This window comes from Zonotrichia albicollis, chromosome 15, assembly GCF_047830755.1.
Source record: "Zonotrichia albicollis isolate bZonAlb1 chromosome 15, bZonAlb1.hap1, whole genome shotgun sequence".
In the NCBI taxonomy this organism is placed as follows: Eukaryota; Metazoa; Chordata; class Aves; order Passeriformes; family Passerellidae; genus Zonotrichia; species Zonotrichia albicollis.
The window spans coordinates 6369666-6388719 of NC_133833.1; the positions used below are offsets into that span (position 1 = coordinate 6369666).

Below are 19054 nucleotides of genomic sequence, written 5' to 3' on the forward strand. Positions count from 1 at the left end.
CTAATGGCCAGGGCCATTCACCACCCACAGTGTGGATGTGGCACAGGACCACAAGTCAGCCCCTCAGGGCCAGTCCCCAGCCCAGCTCAGGGTCATGCCACCACCAGGAGGACTGGCTGATCAAAGTACACTGTTCCCAAGGGCAGGAATTTCCCTGGTGCCTGCTGCAGGCTGCTCCTACAATGCAGACAAGATAGCAGAGTCACACAATGTCTGGGCATAGGAAGGGACAGTGAGGTGGGGCTTCCTCCTTGAACAACTCCCTCTTCTGGAAAAGTCCTGCATACAAAAATCCTTTGTCTTGCCCCAGTGCCATAATAATCCATCTCCTGCAGCACCTGCTGTTTCAGCTGGAGCAGAAAACAGCTGGTGGTATTTTAATTGCTGCAAATACTCAGCACAGTCAATACCCCATTTGAGCACAGGTTATTTCAGCACCTGCCCCATGCTGGGGTTGGGTCTGCCCTACAAAGAACCACTGGCCTGAGTTCAGCAGAGCTACCTATCCTAAGGCAATGCCAGGAGGGTGATGGGATATTGGGAAGCACTAGCATGGCCTCTGGGACTCGCTGATAAACCAGCTTCATCCCTATCCCTGCAGCAACCCAGTCTCCAGAGGAAATAGACTTCATAACACCATTGTTCATGAACACCTCTGCTCCCTGCTCCGGCTCCAACCCACCCAATCTGAGAGCAATCAGTACAAATCTCATGCCTAACCTCTGAGATCAACAAGGAGCTAAATGTTTCAAAGAAGGCTAGGAAAGGAAGGGGGGAAAATCAGCAAGGCTGTGAGCAGGGTAAGGACTGGAGGCAGGTCTGTGCTGGCCATCCACGCTTTAGCTTTCAGGGGTACTGCAGGGAAGAGCCTGGGATTTACACTTTGCACATTGCCCAGCAATGTCGGGGGCAAGGGCTCGCTTCCAGGCAAAGCCAAGGCCAGATTTCACAGGTTGCAACATCCAGAAAACCCCACGAGCCCATGTTTGCTGCTCAGAGAGGGCTGGACCTCTGCTCTGAGTCAGCCACTAAAGATCCTCTTTGCTGCCAGCCCCTGGAGAGGAGGAGCCACAGAGGCACATGGGATGCTGGCCTAAATCCTTACAACAACGCGAGCCACTTCCATCCCACCTGCCCTCTGAAGGGAGAAACTCAGCCTTCAGCCTTGGGAGGTGGCGAGCTGGGGCTGGAGAAACAGCTGAGCTCTCCAGGACCGTTCCCATATCTCTGGAGCAGCTCTACAGGACATGATGACTGCTGCTGAGCCCTGTTCTCAGGTATTGCAACTGGATGAGACACAGCCTGGGGAGAGAGGAAGAGGGGAAAATCCCCTCTGTGCCTATTGCTGGTTTCATACAATGAGATTCCAAATTATTCAAAGCTTAAGTCATTCAAGGAAATCCTCTGAGCAATCCCACACCTGGTTCCCACAGTTTTTGGCCCCACTATGGGACTGCACCAGGTCCCACCACAACCCATCCTGCTGACTGTGAAGGAGGGAGAGGATGGCAGGAGGTGCTGATCTCCTGTGAAATGGGTGACACTGAGTCTGGCCCCACATGCCAGAGGCAGAGGTAGATGGGAGCCTTCATTCAGTGAGAAGGTAAAGCAGTGCAGTATCCCTGGAAAGCCAGGGTGTGATCCAGCCCCCCATGAAGGCAGGGTACTGCAGAGGCTTGGTGGAGCAGGAATGTTCCCCAATACCTCCCCTCTCTCCTGTCTTGATCCCTTCCATATTCCCCTCTGCCCTCCCAGCAGCCAACTATCCCAGGCTCCCTCCCCTGCCTCTCCCTTGCCCTGCATCCCAGAGCCCTCCCATCCTGCCAGGTTAATTTGAGTTTCTGATTTGCATAAGCAGCAGATCACAATGTTCTGGAAATCCCCTCCTGCAGCCAGAGCTTCCTCCCCACTCTCACAGCGTCACTGTCGGCCTCCTGCTTCCTTTCGCTGCCGGAGCACTGGGACACATCCCACCAGCACTGCACAAACAGCAGCTCCCAGCTGCTGATCTGAGAGGGATCCATCGGCAGAGCTGAGCCCTGAGTGGCCCTGGAATGCTGTGCCAAACCAGCTGCATCCCCTGCCTGCTCTGCTCCTGCCTTGCTCCAGGGCCAGCTCCTTGCTCCTGGCACAGCCACCCATGACAGCCAGATCCTTCCTGGCCCCATCAGGGTTCAAGTGAGCTCTGTTTGCCCAGCAGCAGAGGGTAGGGGGATTTTTTTTGAGCAACAAGAGCTGCTGGGCCAATGCCACTTTGAATTCACATCACTGGGCCCACCCTGCTCACTTCAGAGTGGGATCAACTTGAAGGAAGCCAGGCTTAATCGGAGACAAGCAGGATCTGAGGACAGGGGAGTTCCACCTGCACCCTGTGCTCCTTCTCAGCCCGTTTCCCACAGCACAGCAGCAATCAGGGCATGTTCACATAAATAAGCTGCAACTGAAGGTGCTGAACCCAAATCTCTGCACCAAAAAACCCCCCTAGTGTGTCAATGTGTCAGCTGTGAACACACCCTCACAGCCACACAGGCGTGCTCATAAACCACAGCTGCCATCAGGGGAGTCTTCTCCCCTGGGAGCATGGTGGGACCAAAGGAACAAGGAAGGACCAGCAGGACCAAAAGCCTTTCATTTTCAGAGTGAAATTCATGCAGGCGTTTGGGCCAGCCTGAGCCGGCAACGTCAGGTAAAAACACAAAGAGCAGCTGGTTGGAGAGGTGGAGAGGCACCGAGTGAGGCTGTGCCATCCACAGGTTCCCAGGTGCAGGCAGACCCCAGAACCCCAACTCCTCACCCTCCTGCCCAGCACTCACTCTCCTGCCACCCAAACCAGATGGACTAAAGCTGAGCCCTCTTCAGGCCCTGCAGTTCAACACCTGGCAAGTGTAAACCAAACACCCTGCCAGGTACATCTCTACCTGCTGGCAAGGAGCTGGGGAGCTGGAATCAGCCTCTATAAAATAGAAACATTTAAAGCTTTGGTGTTTATTCCAGCACCAGCTGGCTCCAGCCTTGGTTCTGACCGCCAGTTCTGCTGGTGGATGGTTTCCAGGGATTCTCTGCAACCCAGGAAAACCAGCACCTGTGCACCTCCATCAACAGACCCAGCTCTTCCCTGCTCCCCCAGGAAGATGCATCCCATTCTGACTCCAGATAGGGACAAGAACGAGATGGAAATACACATAGAACAACAAAGCCTCTTGCCAGATGCAGCAGTTTCTCTGAGGAAAAGCACATTGGCAATCCTGGTGAAGTTGCCCAGAAACCAGGCAGGGAAAATGATGTAACGAGGCTCTCCAGTTGTCCAAAAGTGAATCACAGCCTCTACGACAGCTCCCCCCCCTCCCCTTTTTGCTGACTAATACCTGACACGAAGGGCCCCTGGGAGGAACAGCACAGGAGAGCCCTTTAAGTGGTGCCTGGCTCCCTATCAAAACCACACAGAGGCTGTCTGGGACCTCCATCATGGGGAATTCCCCTTCTCCATGCCTAAAAGTAAGCTCAGCTGGGCCAGCCTTCCTGCATTTGGGGATCGCAGGCACAGAGCTCCTGCTCTGAAGGGCTCTCCCTCCCCCAGCCCCTCCAGGACCCAGCCTGGTGAGTAGCACGATGATTTTTTCGGTGCGAGATTTCCCGCGATGGAGTGAGGGGAAGGCAGGCACCTTTTGGGGTGCTGCAAAAACAAGCCACTCCTTTTGCTCCTAGACGAAATAAGCAGGGTTTTGTTATTTCATGCAGGTTGAGGCATTAGTTTATAGACAAAGTGTTTTCTGGTTCGGTGGGACTGTATTTAGCTTTGAAGACAGGTTTTTGAGGGTTTACAGCACAGCACTGGGCCTCTTGTTGGGGTAAAACAAGACTTTCAGGGAACAAAAGGGAAGATGTTGGGTGTGTGTGGGGTCCTGCTCTCTCATCCCCAGCTGAGACTTCAGACATGAGCACAAAGAGCACATCAGGGTCCCATCAGGACTGAGCTCTCGTAACCCAGCCAGGCTGCCAGGCTGACGTTGTGCTGGCAGTGAAGGGCCAGTCAGTAAAAGGAGTTTCTGGGGTTTTAATTTTTACAACCCAAAACATCAAATCCCCAGGAAGTGGTGGAGCTGTGTGAATACAGCTGAGTAAGAAGCCAGGACTGGGGCAGCTGGAAACAGCTCAATCTGCAGTGAAGGTCCTTGATGAACCCAGCACCAGGTCACCTAAGGAGGACACATCTGGAGTAAAGGCAAAGAGCAGCACAGCTGCTTACAGCGAGATTTCTTCATTCCTGGTCCGTTGCTTTTATTTACATGTATATTTAATAAAAACCCACCACCTTCTCCTTGTGGCAAAACCAACAGGACAAAGAAAATCAGGTAGCTGTTGAGCGAGTCTCGAAGAGCAGAGTGAACCCAGATGTTCCCTGTGCTTGGTGCTCCTCTGGCTGATTTCGGTGCTCCACCACGGCACAACTGCAGCAGCAGCACAGAGAAAAGGATCCCTGGAATACACTTAGAGGGTGGAATTCCCTCATTTAACATTAACTTAGAGGCTCAGTGGGGAATTCTCTGTGCCTCAGAGGAAAGCCAGCCTCGGCCAGCCGGCAGCACCACGCTCCTCCTTCCCAGGGCCGAGGCCACCAGAGCGCTTCGGCACAGCCTCCCCTCAGCCATGAGGGGGTACACGAGGAGCCCCCCTCGGCCCCGCCATTTTGTGTCTGCACAAGCCGGGGGAGCCGCTGCAGGGTTCGGCCTCGCCGCTCCCCTGCCAGCGCAACCTCCCGCAGGAAAAAAGCGCAGGCCGGCTGACACCGCCCCTCAGAGCCCCGAAAAGCCGGGCGGGACCCCCGTGTACCCCCAGGGAACCCACACGACACAGACACAGCGCCTCCGCCATGACAGACACCGTCCCCAGCAGCTCCCCGCCCTCCCCTTTATAGCCCCCGCCGCGCACCCATTGGCTGCGCCGCCTGTCCGTCAGGCTGGGAATTTCCCGGGGGCGGACCCGGTGCCGGTGCCGGTGGCGGAGCGGAGGGACCCGGACCGAGACCCCCGACCCCGATCCGACCCCGACCGCGATCCAGGCGGCGGCCCCGCCGTGGGGCGCACAGCAGGTGAGCTTGGAGCGCTGCGGGGCCCTGCCGCCCTCGCGGACAGGAGCCCTGCCCGGGGCACCGGGGGCTTACGGGCACCGGGGTCGCGCCGCCCCAGCGAAGGGGCCCGGCCCGGAGGGAGCTGCGAGGATCGGGGCTGCGCCTTGCCCGTGTCTGGCCGGTTCTCGGGTGGTCGGGGTGAGAGCCCGGGCGGGGACCGGGGCCGCGCCGTCCCCGGGGGATTGTCCCGGAGCCGCCCGGTGTCGCGGTAATGGTGCCGTGCCTCAGTTTCCCCTCTGCCGGGCAGGGCGGAGGACGGGCGGGGTGTCCGTGCTGCCGGCGGTGCCCGGGGGGTGCGGGTGGGGGTCCCCCGGCCCCCGGGCGGTGCTGGTGCCCGGGGCGGCCCCGCTCCTCCCTCGCCCCGCCTTGCACAACCCCGGCGTTTCCCCGGGCCCACGCCTCTGCCTCCCGGCTGCCCCCGGTGTGCGATCCCCCCGGGCAGGGCCGGTTCCTGGGCTCCCTCCGGGGGGGCTGCGGCGGCCGTGGCCTCAGGGACCCCCCTGTCCGTGCTGTTTCCCTTTCCCTTTGACTTTTTCCCTCTGGGCCAACCGCGTGTGTCCGCAGCGGATGCTGATCCAGAGGTTCGAACAGCTGGAGTAGGGATGGCAGCATCCTCCTCTGTTGGTAGGGAGCCACAGCTTGTCTCCCCCTTTCCCCTCCCTCAATTCCATTCAAGACCCTCATGGAGGGCAGACAGAAAAAAATCCAAAAAAAACCCCAAAAGAACAAAAAACCCAAACAGAGAAGATGCTGCCTATCGCTGCTGCTTTTGGGTGAGAGTAGCTCCAGGTGGGACTTATGGAGATCTGCATCCCCTCAGAGATCTGGCTGTCCTGTGCCTGTGTCCCTGGCGCACAGGTTGGCCCCTGTACCAAGAGGTCAAACACAGCCCTTTCCCTTGAGCAGGTTATTCCCATCACTTGGGTGGGTTATTCCCATCGCTTGGGTGGGTTATTCCCAGCCCCTGGGGGAATGGGAGCTGTTCTGCTGCCACGAGCTCTTGGAGTGCATGTTTCATGGAGAGCACCGTCAGCTGAAGCATTCCTGAGGCTGGACTTCGGGCACTGGGGTGAATTCTGGAGACAGGAAGGCTCCAACCAGGCACGTCCTTGAGAGCTGTTTCTGTGGTGAGGTGAAGCAAGCAAGAGGAAAACAGGAGAGGCTTTTTGCTGCCTTTGGCATCGTTCCTGGTTCTGCAAGAAATCCCACGACGCCCTTTCAGCCCGACCTACGCCAGGCAGACCTATTTAGCACAGGGCCGTGGGTTGTTGCTTGCCAGCAGCTGGTACAAAACTCTCGTGGGTGGAGGAAACCGAACCATCTACTCTTGTGGCATTGCAGATTTTGTTTTAAAGCAGCAGTTCTTGCACTTTGGGTGGCACTTCGCTGGTGCAGCATTGTGGTGTCACTATGTGCTGTCAGCTGTTGGCTTGGCTGTGGCTGGCTGAAGCATCCCAAGCTGGACAGGAGTAGCTTGGAAGCGAGGGAAAGGCTACAAGGAAAGGGGTGGCTGTGCCTTGTTCTGCTCTGGAGTGCTGTCACAAGCAGCCATGATGCTGCTGAGCTCTGCAGGGAGAAGTGGAGCAGGCAGGATGAGCCAGATGTCTTTGCAGCAGAAGACAGGGTCTTGCATAAATCCGCACCCCGTGCTGCCAGGAGAGCACCACCACCGTGCCTGGCTGCATGTCCTGCCTGCATTGAGGCCTGAGCCCATCCTGAGGAGCTCTGCAGCTGTGTGTGGTCAGCTGCGTTTGTAAACCTGGCAGACCCAGGGAAATGCTTTATTTTCTTTGTGAGCAGCCTCATCAGAAGCAGGTTGTTTCATGAAGCTTTTTTGGAAGGTGGGTTTTTGAGGCAAGAGTGGGATTTCTGGCTGGGGGACATCTTTAATACCTGCTGTGTTTTGGGTAGGGCTCTTGCTTTTCCCGCCCTCTCTTTGTGGCTAAACTGGCTGGAGAGCAGCACACTGCAAGTGGAGGTTCAGACCTTTCCCTTTGAGACCTGAGCCTTGCAATGCATGCTGTCCTCTTCTTTTATTACTCCCAGCCCAGTGGACTGCAGTGCCCAAAAAGTCTCATTATTGCTGCTTCCTAAAGCAAACTCTACTTTTGCTTTCCTGCAAATGAGACCAGTCCAGGAATGGTTTTCCCTTGCCTGGGAAGCTGCTGGAGCCCTGTGTAGAAGAAAACCAGTCGGGGGGCTACAGTGTTTTCCAGTAAAATGATGAAACAAAGAAACAAAATCACTCCGTGTTGTCTGTGTGGCTTTTGCTTTCCCTCTGAGGAGGCAGGCTGGGGACCCAGCAGCCCCAGCCATGGGAAAATTATGCTGGCAGCCTGCAGGGATTTGCCTTCACCTCCTGTGATCCTGCTGCGGAGGAGGCTTCCTGTGAATCTTGAGCACTGGAGTAAGGAAAAACCCCTTCTCCTTCGGGGGTTCCCAGCGCAGGATGGGAATTGAAGGGCTGCCAAGCTCTGGGAGGCTGCTCCCCACCATGGGGTCACTGCCCAAAGCAGCCCCCAGCAGTGCCAGCCCCCTCCTGCACAGGCTTCACATCCTAAGCCTTGCTATCTTCAGTGTTGAGTAATTTTAAAGTAGGAATCACATCTTTCTGCCACTTCTGCATGGCTGGAGCAGTGATGGCTGTGGCAGCGCTGCGTGTTGTTCTGGGTGACAGCAGTGACAGCTCCAGCTCACTCCCAAGCCATAGCACAGCTATTTAAACACCACTCTGCTTTCATCTTTGCCCATGAGCCTCCTCTGCCCTCTCACACTCTCATTCTCTACTTTTGCTGAGTTGCCTTAAAAATTTGCTACCTAAAGGTCTTGGTGTCCCACATGGAAACAGCAACGCCCACAGGTGCTCGTCTGGCAGCCTCTGACAACGGCTGGGCACGGAGCCAGTGAGCTGCAGCCACGGTCTGAGCCTGGCCCTTGGGCCCCAGGGCTGTGAAATATTGTCAGATCACCTTAGGAACTGTTGACGGGCGAAGAGGGAAGTGTTTTCTGGTGGTTTGGTGGTTTCTGTTGGAGTTTGTAGTAGTTGTGTTTTCTTTGCGTATCTAACCACCGCTTGGTGCTGGTGTATGGTCTCTCTCTCATCCACTTGTGTTTGTATTGAAATGAGATTTTTCACTGTAAATCTCACCTGTCAGAACTCTTAAAGAAAAAAAAAAACACAACAAGCCAAGACTGGGATCAGTGACTTGGTCTCTGGTCCCCAGGGTGACCTCTCTGTTTCAGCAGTGCCTTGCAGAAATTGGACTGTGCCTTCACTCCAGGAAAACCCACCCTGTTCTCAGTGGTGGCCTGGAATGCTGTGGAAACCCCTCCCTCTTTCTGGCTATTGTTTCATGGTGAATTTGTGGCTGGTCTGTGCTAGGGTCAGCTGGAGATAGTCCAGTTCCTCTCTGCAGCTGTTGTTTGAAAGCAGCTCCTGTGGTCCCTTTGCTACAACCTCCCTGGTAGGGTACAGACCTTGAGTAGAAAAGTTCTTGATAGAATCTTGAGAACAGGGAATACCAGAGGCTTGCAGTGGCTCCATCCAGCTGGGAGAATAGGGGATCACTGTGAGTGCTGTGCTGTTTGGCAGGGTGGTCAGTGCAGCTGGACTCTGAGAGATTCCTGCAGGGGTGCACAGGGGACAGAACCTCCCATATGCCATGGGACAAGGCAGAAAACCTCCAGGTTTGGGGTCTGGCATTCAGAGAGTGAGGACTGGTATTTCAGGCTGCTTCCAAGCCACATGGGGAGATGGTACCACAGGACAGGGCAGCTCTTCCCTCTTCTTCCTCCTCTTTCTACCTTCCCTGACACACACCTGGGCTCATCCCAGTGCAGGATGCAGATGCCCCACAAGGTGGTCACTGCAGGGTGGGTCCTCGCAGAGCCCCAGGTCTGGAGCAGCATGTGCTGACTGGACAGCAGTGAGAAGCAGGCTCAGGTCTCCAGCCAGCGTGTGGCACTGTCCCCGTCCTCTGCCAGGCTGGCCAGGTGGCATGGGCACAGGTGATGGCATTTCCCAGCCACAAGAGTCCCACTGGGCTACGTGCTGGGCTCATCCAACCTGGCCTTGGTCACTTCTAGGGATGGGGCATCCACAGCTGCTCTGGACAGCTTGTTCTGGTGCCTCACCCCTCACAGTAAAGAATTTCTCCCTAATACCTGATCCAAACCTGCCCTTTGTTTAAGGCTGTGACAGTGCTGCCATCGCTGGGAGCCACAGCTCAGAAATGGTCCTGGCTCTTCTACAGCTTCCTGTCAGCTGCTCTGGGCTCCAGGAATAGCCTCTCCTCAGCTCACCCCACACCACACAGCTGGGCAGCTCCCAGGGACACTTCCAGCTGCTTGGGATGGGGTCACTGGCTCCCCATCAAGGGGTCAGAGACAATGCAGGGCTTGGCAGCACCCACAGAGCAGGAGGATGATGAGAGGCACCAGAGCATCTCCCAGAAGCAGAGAGCTGCTGAGGCCAGGGCTGATTCCCTGTCGCTGAGGCAGGCATTAATTGCTGTTCCAGTTGTGGATGCTGCCAGGTGACAGCTGTCATCTGGAAAGTCCCTGCCGCTCCCTGGGAGGCAGGTCATCCAAACTGGAGATCAGCCTGGATCACTCATGTTATGAGCATTAGTCTGAGGCTGAGGCAGTTTCGGGTACAGACTACCCCCTTCCCCTTTCTGAATGCCTCCTCTCCTGCTCACCAGCTGTCTTGGCTGGGACAAGAGCCTCTGGGGTGCTCCTGTTGTGCCCCCAGGCAGCATCCCAGCTTCAGCTGGCACCACGACCTTCTCAGCTGCTGCTCTGCTCCGTGTCCTGACAAGCTGGCATCAGGGGGGATAGGTCTGATAAGTTGTGCTGTGATTCACAGCTGCTGCTTTATGCCCCAGGGGATGGGTGAGACCTGCAGCCAGGATCCTGCCCAGCTGTCCCCAGGCCAGACTTCAGCAAGAGGGAGGCCTTAGGCCACCCACAAGTGCAAGGGATTGGAAAAGCAGTTAGCATCCTGCTTGTGGGTGTTTTGTCTCCTTGGGCTTTGCTCCCAGCCTGGCTCATGCCTGGATGTTTCCTGTGCCCAATTCAGGAAGCCATGCTGCTGGCAGCCAGTTTTTCTGGCTGAGCAGGAGGACAGAGTAGGTCACTGCCTGGCTCCTAGGGCTCATCCCCAATACTGCCCAAACCTCCCCCCAGCTGCTGGTTAAGGCCTTTGGAGTTGCAGACACTGCCTATCCCCAGACAGCCCCTGACAAGCCTTCACGCACCCCAGAAATACCGTGTGTTGAGCAGCATGCCCTGGTGACAGTGCCAGGTTTGCTCTGGTGTGGGTGAATGCTGCTGAGCTGCATCTCCATCTCTCCTGGCATGCAGCAACCAGGGGTTGCAGATTTCTCTGTGACTGCAGTGCCCTGCATGGGTGAGAGCCAGCCCCAAGTGGGGCTGCTGGTGATGCCTGCTCGTGTGACAGCTCTCATGGCCGTGAGTCACCCCACACGTTCTCCCCAAGCAGGGCTGCAGGGGAAGTGCCTTCACCTGGGTCACTTGTTGGCTGGCTGGTGAGCAGTGAGGCACCAGCACAGCACCCCAGACCCCCAAAGAGTTGTGACCAGGGGAGATAGAGAAAGGTGACACCGTGCTCCATTGCCTTGCAGGGATGCCTGGCTGGGAGGCAGGTGACTGAACAGCAGGCATGGAAGGGAGAGGACCTTATCATATCTATGACCCTGGTGGGGGCTCAGAGGAGAATGGATGCACGGCCCTGGAGCGGCTGGTGGAGGAGAACGCCCGCCTGAAGGAGAAGATGCAAGGCATCAAGTCTATTGGTAACTGCTGCGTGCCAGGGGGATGAGATCTGCCTTTGGGACAGCCCAGCCTGTGCCCACAGAGCCAGGGCTTGCTTGCTTGCTTGAGGAAAGGTGCTTTTAGGAGCTGGGGGTCTTGGCACTGGGGCAGCAGCAAAGCTCTCCCTGTCCTGGAGGGTTGAGCAGGATGTCTGAGCTTTTTCACATGGCAGTGCAAAAAGAGCAAAAATTTTGCTGAACTTCTGGGGTGTTTCATGCTGGAATAAATGGCTGGAAAGAAAAGACAAGTGCTGAAGCTAGGACAACTCCTTGGAGTTCATGGGTGCTGGTACCAGTTCTGCTTTTGATGAAAATCCCCACCTCCTGCAAACCCGGTTGGGCCAGGGGCTTTTCCCAGGTGTTTCTCAAGGAACCTGCTGTTGAGTGCTCCCTGCGGCAGCAGGAACATGCCAGTGTTGAAATGTTCCAGCTGAGCTGTGCCACCCTCTTTCTTCTCCTTGTCAGCCTTCCCCCGCTCCCACCCCCAGTTTTGCTTTCTGTCTCGTGAGCCAGCTTCCTCCTTTGAGTCCTGCTTCTGCAGCCGAATTTCCACCTGCCTCGTGATTCCTGTTGTGTCACCATGCCCTTACCTGGGACAGGGACTCACTGGTGTGACAGCAGCCCCCCCTCATCGGGGGAGGATCACATTGTTCATGGCAGACCCCAAAGTGGGGAGGTTGGACCTCTAAGTCTGCCACTCAGGCTTAAATTTGTCTCTTCTTGGAAGCAGAGGAGAGCCCCAGTGGTGCCTTCTGCCACATGTAACCAGTGCTCTGTGTGTCAGCATGAGGATCTCTGACACCAGTGAGCCGCTGATCCAGCTTTGCTGTTGGATTTATCCCAGAATAGTTGTTTCCAGATGAAGAAGGACTATTCTGGGTGCTGCTCCAGCCAGATGGGGTTTTTGGTGCTGGTGGATGGGGCAACTGCAGGACAGGCCCTGGGGGAAGGAGGCTGAGCACCCTTCTGTTGCCCACAACAGGAGAGCTTCTGGAGGAGTCCCAGGTCGAGGCATCCAAGCTGCGGCAGAAGGCAGAGGACCTTGTGAAGGACAATAAAATGCTGATTGGATCATCTTCCTTGGAGGAGTTGGTGGAAACTGGAGGTAGGAAATGTGAGGCTCATGGGGGAGGAATAACCTGATGGCTCAGAATCCTCAGCTTGGGGGAAGGGAAAGGCTGTGCAAGAGACTTTAATGAAGGTCCCCTGCAGCCATGTCATCTCTGCAGTGGATCAAACCACTGCCATCCTCCTTTCTAAAAGGAGGTTTCTGTCCCATCCCCATGGGTGGGGTAGAAATGATCCATCAGTGCCTGAGCTTGCAGGGGTGTGCTGTCTGCATCCCTGGGCTGGGAGGAGGGAGGCTCTCCTCTCCAAAAGGCTTATGGCTGCCTCCTCTCCCCTCTCCACAGCCGTCGGCCCCGATCCCAGCTTTGCACGGGCAGCCCCGGGCAGTGCCCAGCCGGACGTGGAAGCACAGAAATCACCTCCCACTGTGAGTCTGCTGAGTGTGGAAGCTGGTGCTGGCATGGCTGCAGAGAGAGGCACTGTCCATCTCATTAAAACAAAAGGAGAAAGCCTTTAGCCTCTAGAAACAGGGAGGAACCTGGAAGGAGGGGTCAGCTCCCCTTCTGCACTCCTGGTGGTTCCTCTCTTTGTGTGATGGGCATCCTGGGCTGCCATTCCCTGGGGAGCTCTGACCTGGCTGCCTCCCCTTGCAGGGATCCTCCTCAGGAGTTTCAGATTGCTGCCATCCAAGCACAGGGGTTTCCCCAGGAAGGCAGGAGAGCAGTGAGTGGCCCTGCTGCCTGCAGGATTTGGTGTTGGCAGCTGGGGAGCTGAGCCAGTGTCAGGGGTTTGAGGGTGTGAAGGGCTTCAGCTCTGTGTCCAGGCAGGCACCAGCAGGGCTGGCTGACCCATGTCAAGGAAGCCCTTGGGCAAAGCACAGAGGAGGGATAAACTGGGCAAGCGTCCTTCCCCAGACACAATTGGCCTGGCTGGGCCTGGGTGAGGGGTCAGTGAAGCAGCCCCAGCCATGCAGTGTCTGCAGATGCCACACGACAGTGACAGGAAGAGCTGTGACAGCCCAGGTAGCTGTCAGTGATGCTCTGATGTTCTGCTGGTGCCCACACTGGGTGGAAGGACCAGGCCTCCAAGCCCTGTCATTGCTGACAGGGTCTGCCCTAGCCAAAGCTCTGTGTGCTCCATTTGCTGCCACCTGAATGCCCTCCTGACTGTCATTGCCCCACCCTGTCCTGCTCTGCTTTTTTGTGTGCTGAAATGGAGGGGAGAAAGGATGGCGAGCCCAAGGGCAATGAACATCAGCTGGCACCAGTAAGAGGACATGCTCTCATTGCACATCCTATTCTCATTGCCCAGAGAGACTCTTGGAGGGGTTGGGTCTTACTGGACACTCCTGGGGTGCAGCTGTGAGGTGATGGAGAGCAGAATAGGATCTGCTTGGCCACCATTGCTGGTGCCTGAGCCAAGTCCAAGTCGTGTTGCCTGCACCTGGATTCTCCCAGCTTGGGTCCTCACTGCCTCCCTTGCCAGCAGGCATGGTGGGAGGAACTGGCTGTGCTGTGCCCCACACACACCCTCCCACAGCAGGTCTGGGGCTGTAAACTCCGGGGTCAGGGTGCTGAGGACACACTGGGCTGCCCCTGTGGTGCAATCTGGGGCATTCCCACAGGCAGCAGGTGAGTCAGTGAGGCTGGGAGTGGAGCAGGCATAGGTGTGCCAGCACAACCCCAGCTCCTCCCAGCAGTCCATGTATGGGAGTGCTATGCCAGCAGCACCTCCTAGGCTATGGAAGAGTTAACCAGCCACACCAGAGGAGCATAAACCTCCTGGGGACACTCCCCATGGGCAGGGTACACCCTGACACTGGTGGGTGTGACCTGGGCTTTCCCAGCTGCTGTTTAAATCCGGTGCATCACCCACTTGGCTGTTACCTGCCAAAGGTCTCGGGTTCCTGGTGCCTGGCATGCCACAGCAGCAGGGAGCACAGAAGTAGGACAGGTGGAAGGAGAGCATGGGAGTTGGGGTAAGACCACCACCCCTTCCAGCACTGACCAGGATTTATGTAGAGAGGACAGTCTCAGGAGCTGGGATTTTTAGTCTTCGTGCAGATGGGAAGAGCTCAGGTGGAGGAGACCAAGGTTGGAGACGCCTCCATTGCTGACAGCGATTTCAGAGTGTGTTCTGCTCAGGCTGCCAAGGGGCATAGGGAATCCATGAGCTGCTCCTCCACCCAGGGACTCGGTGTGCCATATCCAGCAGCTGGGAATCAGACCTTTACAAAGCTGCCACAGTTTTTCAGCATACTGAGAGGTGCTGCAGAGTGTCTTGGTGCTGGCCCTGCTCCCCACCACAGCCCTGCATGGGATGTGAAGTTGATCTGCCCTAAGAAGAACTTTACAATGCTCCTTTAGCTGCTCTGACCACACTTGATGCCATTTCCAGGACTTGGAGCAGGCCCCGAGCGAGGATGCCAACCTGCTGCCCCAGCTGCAGCAGCTGGAGAACACGCTGAGTGGCTGTGCCAAGGAGGCCAGCAAGGACCAGGTCTTTGTGCGCATGGGCTACATGGCCTCCGAGCTCAAGCGCTTGGCCTCCAAGGTGCACAAGAACGAGCAGAGAACGTCGTTCCTGCAGGTGAGCAAGGCTGGCATTTCATGGAGATTATCCTTGTGGTGTTTTTTCCCTCCAAACCCCTCATACCCACCCTAAGGTGGACACCCATGTCCTTAGCGTGGCTTGGTGGGAGGTGTGGGTGGCCCAGGGCTGGCCGTGGTCCTCACACTGGCAGTGTTCACCCTGCAGACGTTGTGCGAGACGCTGCACAGTGAGAACAAGGAGCTGCGCACCAAGCTGGAGCATGACCTGGAGCAGAGAAACCAGGCTCTGGAGAAGCTCAGGTAAGGATAGGCTCTGTGGATGGGGACTGGGCTGCCCTGGAAGCTTCTTCCTCCTGACCCATCTCTTCCTGCCCACAGGTGTGAGAACCAGGAGCTCCGGAGGATGGTGACACTGAGCAGCCAGGACAGTGGGAAGAGGGAGGCTGCGGAGCAGCAGCAGGTGAGGAGGCAGCATCTCCTTGGAGAGGGCTGGGAAGGAGGCAGGGAGCCCGCTGACACATCAGCAAAGATGGCCTCATTTTAATCGAGTCCCCAGTTTGTCCCAGTGTGACCAGCAGGACTTTTCAGGGTCTCAAGGGGATGGGGGAGGCAGTGGGAGGGGAACTGGCTCGAGTTTAGCCGGCCTTGGGCACAGCCTCCACAAAAGCCCTGAGGGTCCCCCCCGTGCGCGTCCAGCAGAGCGGGGCCATGGTGGAGAAGGCGCCGGGCAGAGAAGAGCTGGAGGCCAAGGAAAAGAAGGTGAAGATCCTGGAGCACCAGCGCAGGGAGGTGAGGACCAGGCTGGGAGGGAGGCACCACTAAGGAGGCGGGGAGTGGGCAGACTGGGCACAGGGCTGGGATGGCACCGAGAGACTGGGGCAGGGCTTCAGAGCTGCAGGGAAGCACTGCTGGAGCTGGGATCTCCATCCAGCTGGTCCCCAAAGTGCTTTCATGACAGGAGTCTGCTGGGGACCACCACAGCTGGTTCATAGCAGGATTTGGGCTCCTGTTCAGCCATCCCTCTCTCCCTGCAGCTGCTGGAGGTGAATAAACAATGGGATCAGCATTTCCGCTCCATGAAGCAGAAGTACGAGCAGAAGGTAGGGCCTGGGTGCTCAGGGCTGGGTGCTTGGGGGGCACATTTCTGCTGGGTGCTCAGGGCTGGGTGCTTGGGGGGCACAGTCCTGCTGGGTGTTCAGGGCTGGGTGCTTGGGGGTACGTTCCTGCTGGGTGCAGGCAGAGGGAACGGTGTAGGGAGGTTTGGGGGCTGCATGTGCCTCCTTTTCCCCAGTGTGAGTCCTTCCAGGCTAATGTCCCCACTCCCTCCTGGCAGGTCACAGACCTACACCAGGAGCTGGCTGAGGCCCGCAGGGCAGTGACCGAGCTGGAGTCGGAGCGGGAGCAAAAGCAACGGGATTTTGACCGCAAGCTGCTCCTGGCCAAGTCCCGGATTGAAACAGAGGAGGTGAGTCCCTTGGGAAGGGTGACAGGGAGCTGCCAGCCCTGTTGCCCTGCCCTGGCTGATCTCCCCCCACCCTGGGTCCTGCAGGCAGAGAAGGAGAGGCTGGCCATGGAGGTGAGGGACCTGCAGCAGAGGATGCGGTTCCTGCAGGAGCAGCTCGCTCCGGTCACCAGGCAGCGGGAATACCAGGAAAAGGAGATCCAGAGGCTGAACAAGGTGAGAGCCAAGTCACAACCCCTCACTGCAAAATGTCTTTAATGTTCTCCAGTTTCTTTACCTCTCTCAAATCCAAAACTGACCCTGATAACCCACACTTGTCCAGGCAGAGACTTGTATCAGGTCCCCCACATCCCTCTGGGCTCTGAGGAAGGAGGGTTCAAGGAGAGTCTATTGTCCTTCTTGTCTGTGCCCAGTTATACCCACTTCCCATGCTGGGTACATGCCCAGGGTCCTCCAGTGACATCTTGGGCACTGAACTTGCTCTGACCCTGCTTCCCTCTCTTTCTCTCTAGGCACTAGAAGAGGCCCTGAATGTCCAAGCCTCTCCACCACCCATCTTTGCCATGGAGCCAGCAGGGAAGCTGCCACAGCAGGAGCTGCTGACCCAGAATGAGCTACTCAAGCAGCAGGTAGGGCAGGACACAGAGCCACTGGGGACAGGCAAGGAAATACATGTCCTGAATTTCCAAGCAAAGAGCTCTGTGTGCCAGCAGCAGCTGGGCAGGTGTCAGTGCTGGGATGGTGGGGTTGGGGACCCAACTCAGCATCCTCCAGGCATTCATCTGGAAGGACTGCAGCCATGGGCCGTGGAGCCAGCCCACAGGGGCTTGGCATGGCTGGTGGAGTCAAGGATGGCAGCTCAGTAATGGGATTGCTTAGGGGAAGTGTCTGCCCTCAGCCAGATTCACTCACATTCTTCCTTCCTGCCAGGTGAAAATTTTTGAGGAAGATTTCCAACGGGAACGGAGTGACAGGGAGAGGATGAATGAGGAGAAGGAAGAGCTGAAGCAGCAGCTGGAAAAGCTGCAGAAGCAGTTGGTCCTCTCCAACAACCAGGTGAGCAGTGCTGGGTGTTGCTAGCAGCACTCTGAGAGTCCTGTGTCAACCCCATGTGTCTCAGAAATTTTCGCACCCAGTGTCACAGTCCTGTACATACCTAAGAGTAGGGGCTGAAGGACAGAAAGGCCAGAGGGGTTTTTTGCTTGTCAAGAGAATCTTCTTTCATCTCCTCTTTCTGCATCTCTCCTGGGGGTCTGATGGGGGGAGACTGGTGCAGACATTCCCTCAGCAACCCTAACTCATGAAGAGGGGGGATGGCAGGGTGGGCTCTGCACTAACCCCTCTTCCTCCCAGCTGCGAGCCTCCAAAGATGATTGCCAGAGGGAGAAGGAGGAGAAGGAAAAGCTGAAGAAGCTGCTGAAACAGCACAAACAGGTATGGATGGGATGGGAGGAAACCCGCCTTGGGCAGAGGGGCTGGGGGCTGCAGGTGATGGGTGATGGTGGGCTGCCCTTGGCATCTCCCCAGCATCTGTCCTGGCTCCTTGCAGGCTTCTGGAGAGAGGCTGCACGCCGAGCCAGGCCCGGGGCCGCTGGGCCCAGCCTGCCCCATGTACCAGTACCAGTACAGCCCCCCCATGGCTCCCCCCATGTACCACGGCTACGAGGAGTGGCAGCAGGTCCGGTACCCGCCAGCCATGCCGGGCGAGCACACGCAAGGACAGAACTTCCACCATTTTCCCCCGGTGAGACTCCACCTGTGCCAGCAGGAGGGGGAGCAGAGGGTGACGTGTGGGCGGGTCTGGGGCTCCCTGCCCTCCAGGGCCACTGAGTCCCAGAGCAGGGAGCTGAGCTCATGTGTGCTGGTGGCATGTGACTGCTCAGCCCCTTTCCTCCCCCTCCTTCTCCTCTTCACACGCTGTCAGTCGGTCTGAGTGCTGCCTGATGACTCACATGGCAGGTAATTCCCTGTTCCATCTCCTCCCACAGCCTGAGTACCCCTGGCGCCCGCCCTGTGCCATGGCTCGCAGCCAGAACGCCCAACCAGTGGCTGGGGTGAAACCAGTCCCCAAGGACTTGGGTAAGGCTCAGACCCTCCCTGACCTTCACCTTGAGACTTGGGCCACTTGTGGGAGGGATGGGGGCACAACTTTCCAGACAATGGCCATTTTCCCTTAGCCCCCACCTCTCATCAGCTGAGGGGATGATTTTGCCATGGGGTTGGTGCCTGCTGCATCCCTGCCAGCCTCCCCACAGCACCTAAAGTCAGGCTGAGCCCAAACAGCTCATGGAGTTATGGCAGTTGGTGCTCAGGGATAACAACCATGCCACAGCTGGCATCTCTGCTGTGGGGCTTGTGTGAGGATGAAGAGCTGTGCTTACCCTGTGCCACCCCTCTCTTGTGTCTCAGAACAGGCAGGTCCCGGATTGCCCTAACGCCAAGGACCGGCCACGCTCCGACACCAGAGGAAGAGGAGTAGGGTGTGTGTGTGTGCCCGTGTGTGTGTGTCCAGGAGCTTCCTCCGGCCGCCAATGCCTGTGCAAGGACATGTGCTGCACGTGGGGGGCTCAGCAGCGCCTTCCCCCAAGGATATCATGAAGGAGGGACTGAAGGTGCCATCATGGTGACAGCCAGCATGGGGTCAGTCCCCTGCAGCCATCCCCTTCCCCACGAGGAGCCAGGCCTGGCCTGGCAGCGCTACAGACCCGAGCCAGGTCTTCATGGAAGAGGAGCCAGTGTTTGCCAGGAGCTGCCCCAGAGCAGAGCCCCTGGAGGAGTGGGGAACAGCGGGGACTCTCCCGGTGGTGGGGGACCCCACACTCGCAGGCAGGTGCTGGCCGCAGCCGTGGCCCGGCCTGAGGGTGGTTGGTGTCTTCGTATTTATTTAAGGACTGAAGTGTGCCTGAGTCTCTCTGGTTTTGTCCTGGGCAGTCTCTGTGTGGGGAGGGGGAGAGGGAGGGATACCAGGGCTGTTGGTCCCCATGTGCTCGGAGACAGACTGAGTGCAAGG

General features: G+C 57.3%; 1 protein-coding gene across 8 annotated transcripts; it reads left to right on the top strand.

Annotated features, from left to right (window-relative positions):
- Window positions 1–3428: 3428 nt before the first annotated feature.
- Window positions 3429–18945, top strand: TNIP1 (TNFAIP3 interacting protein 1). Of its 8 annotated transcripts, none has more exons than XM_074552166.1 (17): window positions 3429–3597; window positions 10774–10944; window positions 11945–12067; window positions 12375–12457; window positions 14428–14619; window positions 14788–14882; window positions 14961–15042; window positions 15279–15371; window positions 15617–15682; window positions 15916–16047; window positions 16132–16260; window positions 16557–16673; window positions 16975–17100; window positions 17398–17478; window positions 17594–17788; window positions 18033–18123; window positions 18459–18945. In XM_074552166.1, exons 2-17 carry the CDS (start codon window positions 10812–10814, stop codon window positions 18521–18523), a joined length of 1803 nt encoding a protein of 600 aa, XP_074408267.1. In that variant the 5' UTR covers window positions 3429–3597; window positions 10774–10811; the 3' UTR covers window positions 18524–18945. The 8 variants fall into 8 exon arrangements, with proteins under 8 accessions (XP_074408267.1, XP_026647146.1, XP_026647144.1 ...); XM_005483676.4 differs by lacking the exon at window positions 3429–3597 and adding an exon at window positions 4951–5089 and having other exon boundaries at window positions 18454–18945; XM_026791347.2 differs by lacking the exon at window positions 3429–3597 and adding an exon at window positions 4951–5089.
- Window positions 18946–19054: the final 109 nt, after the last annotated feature.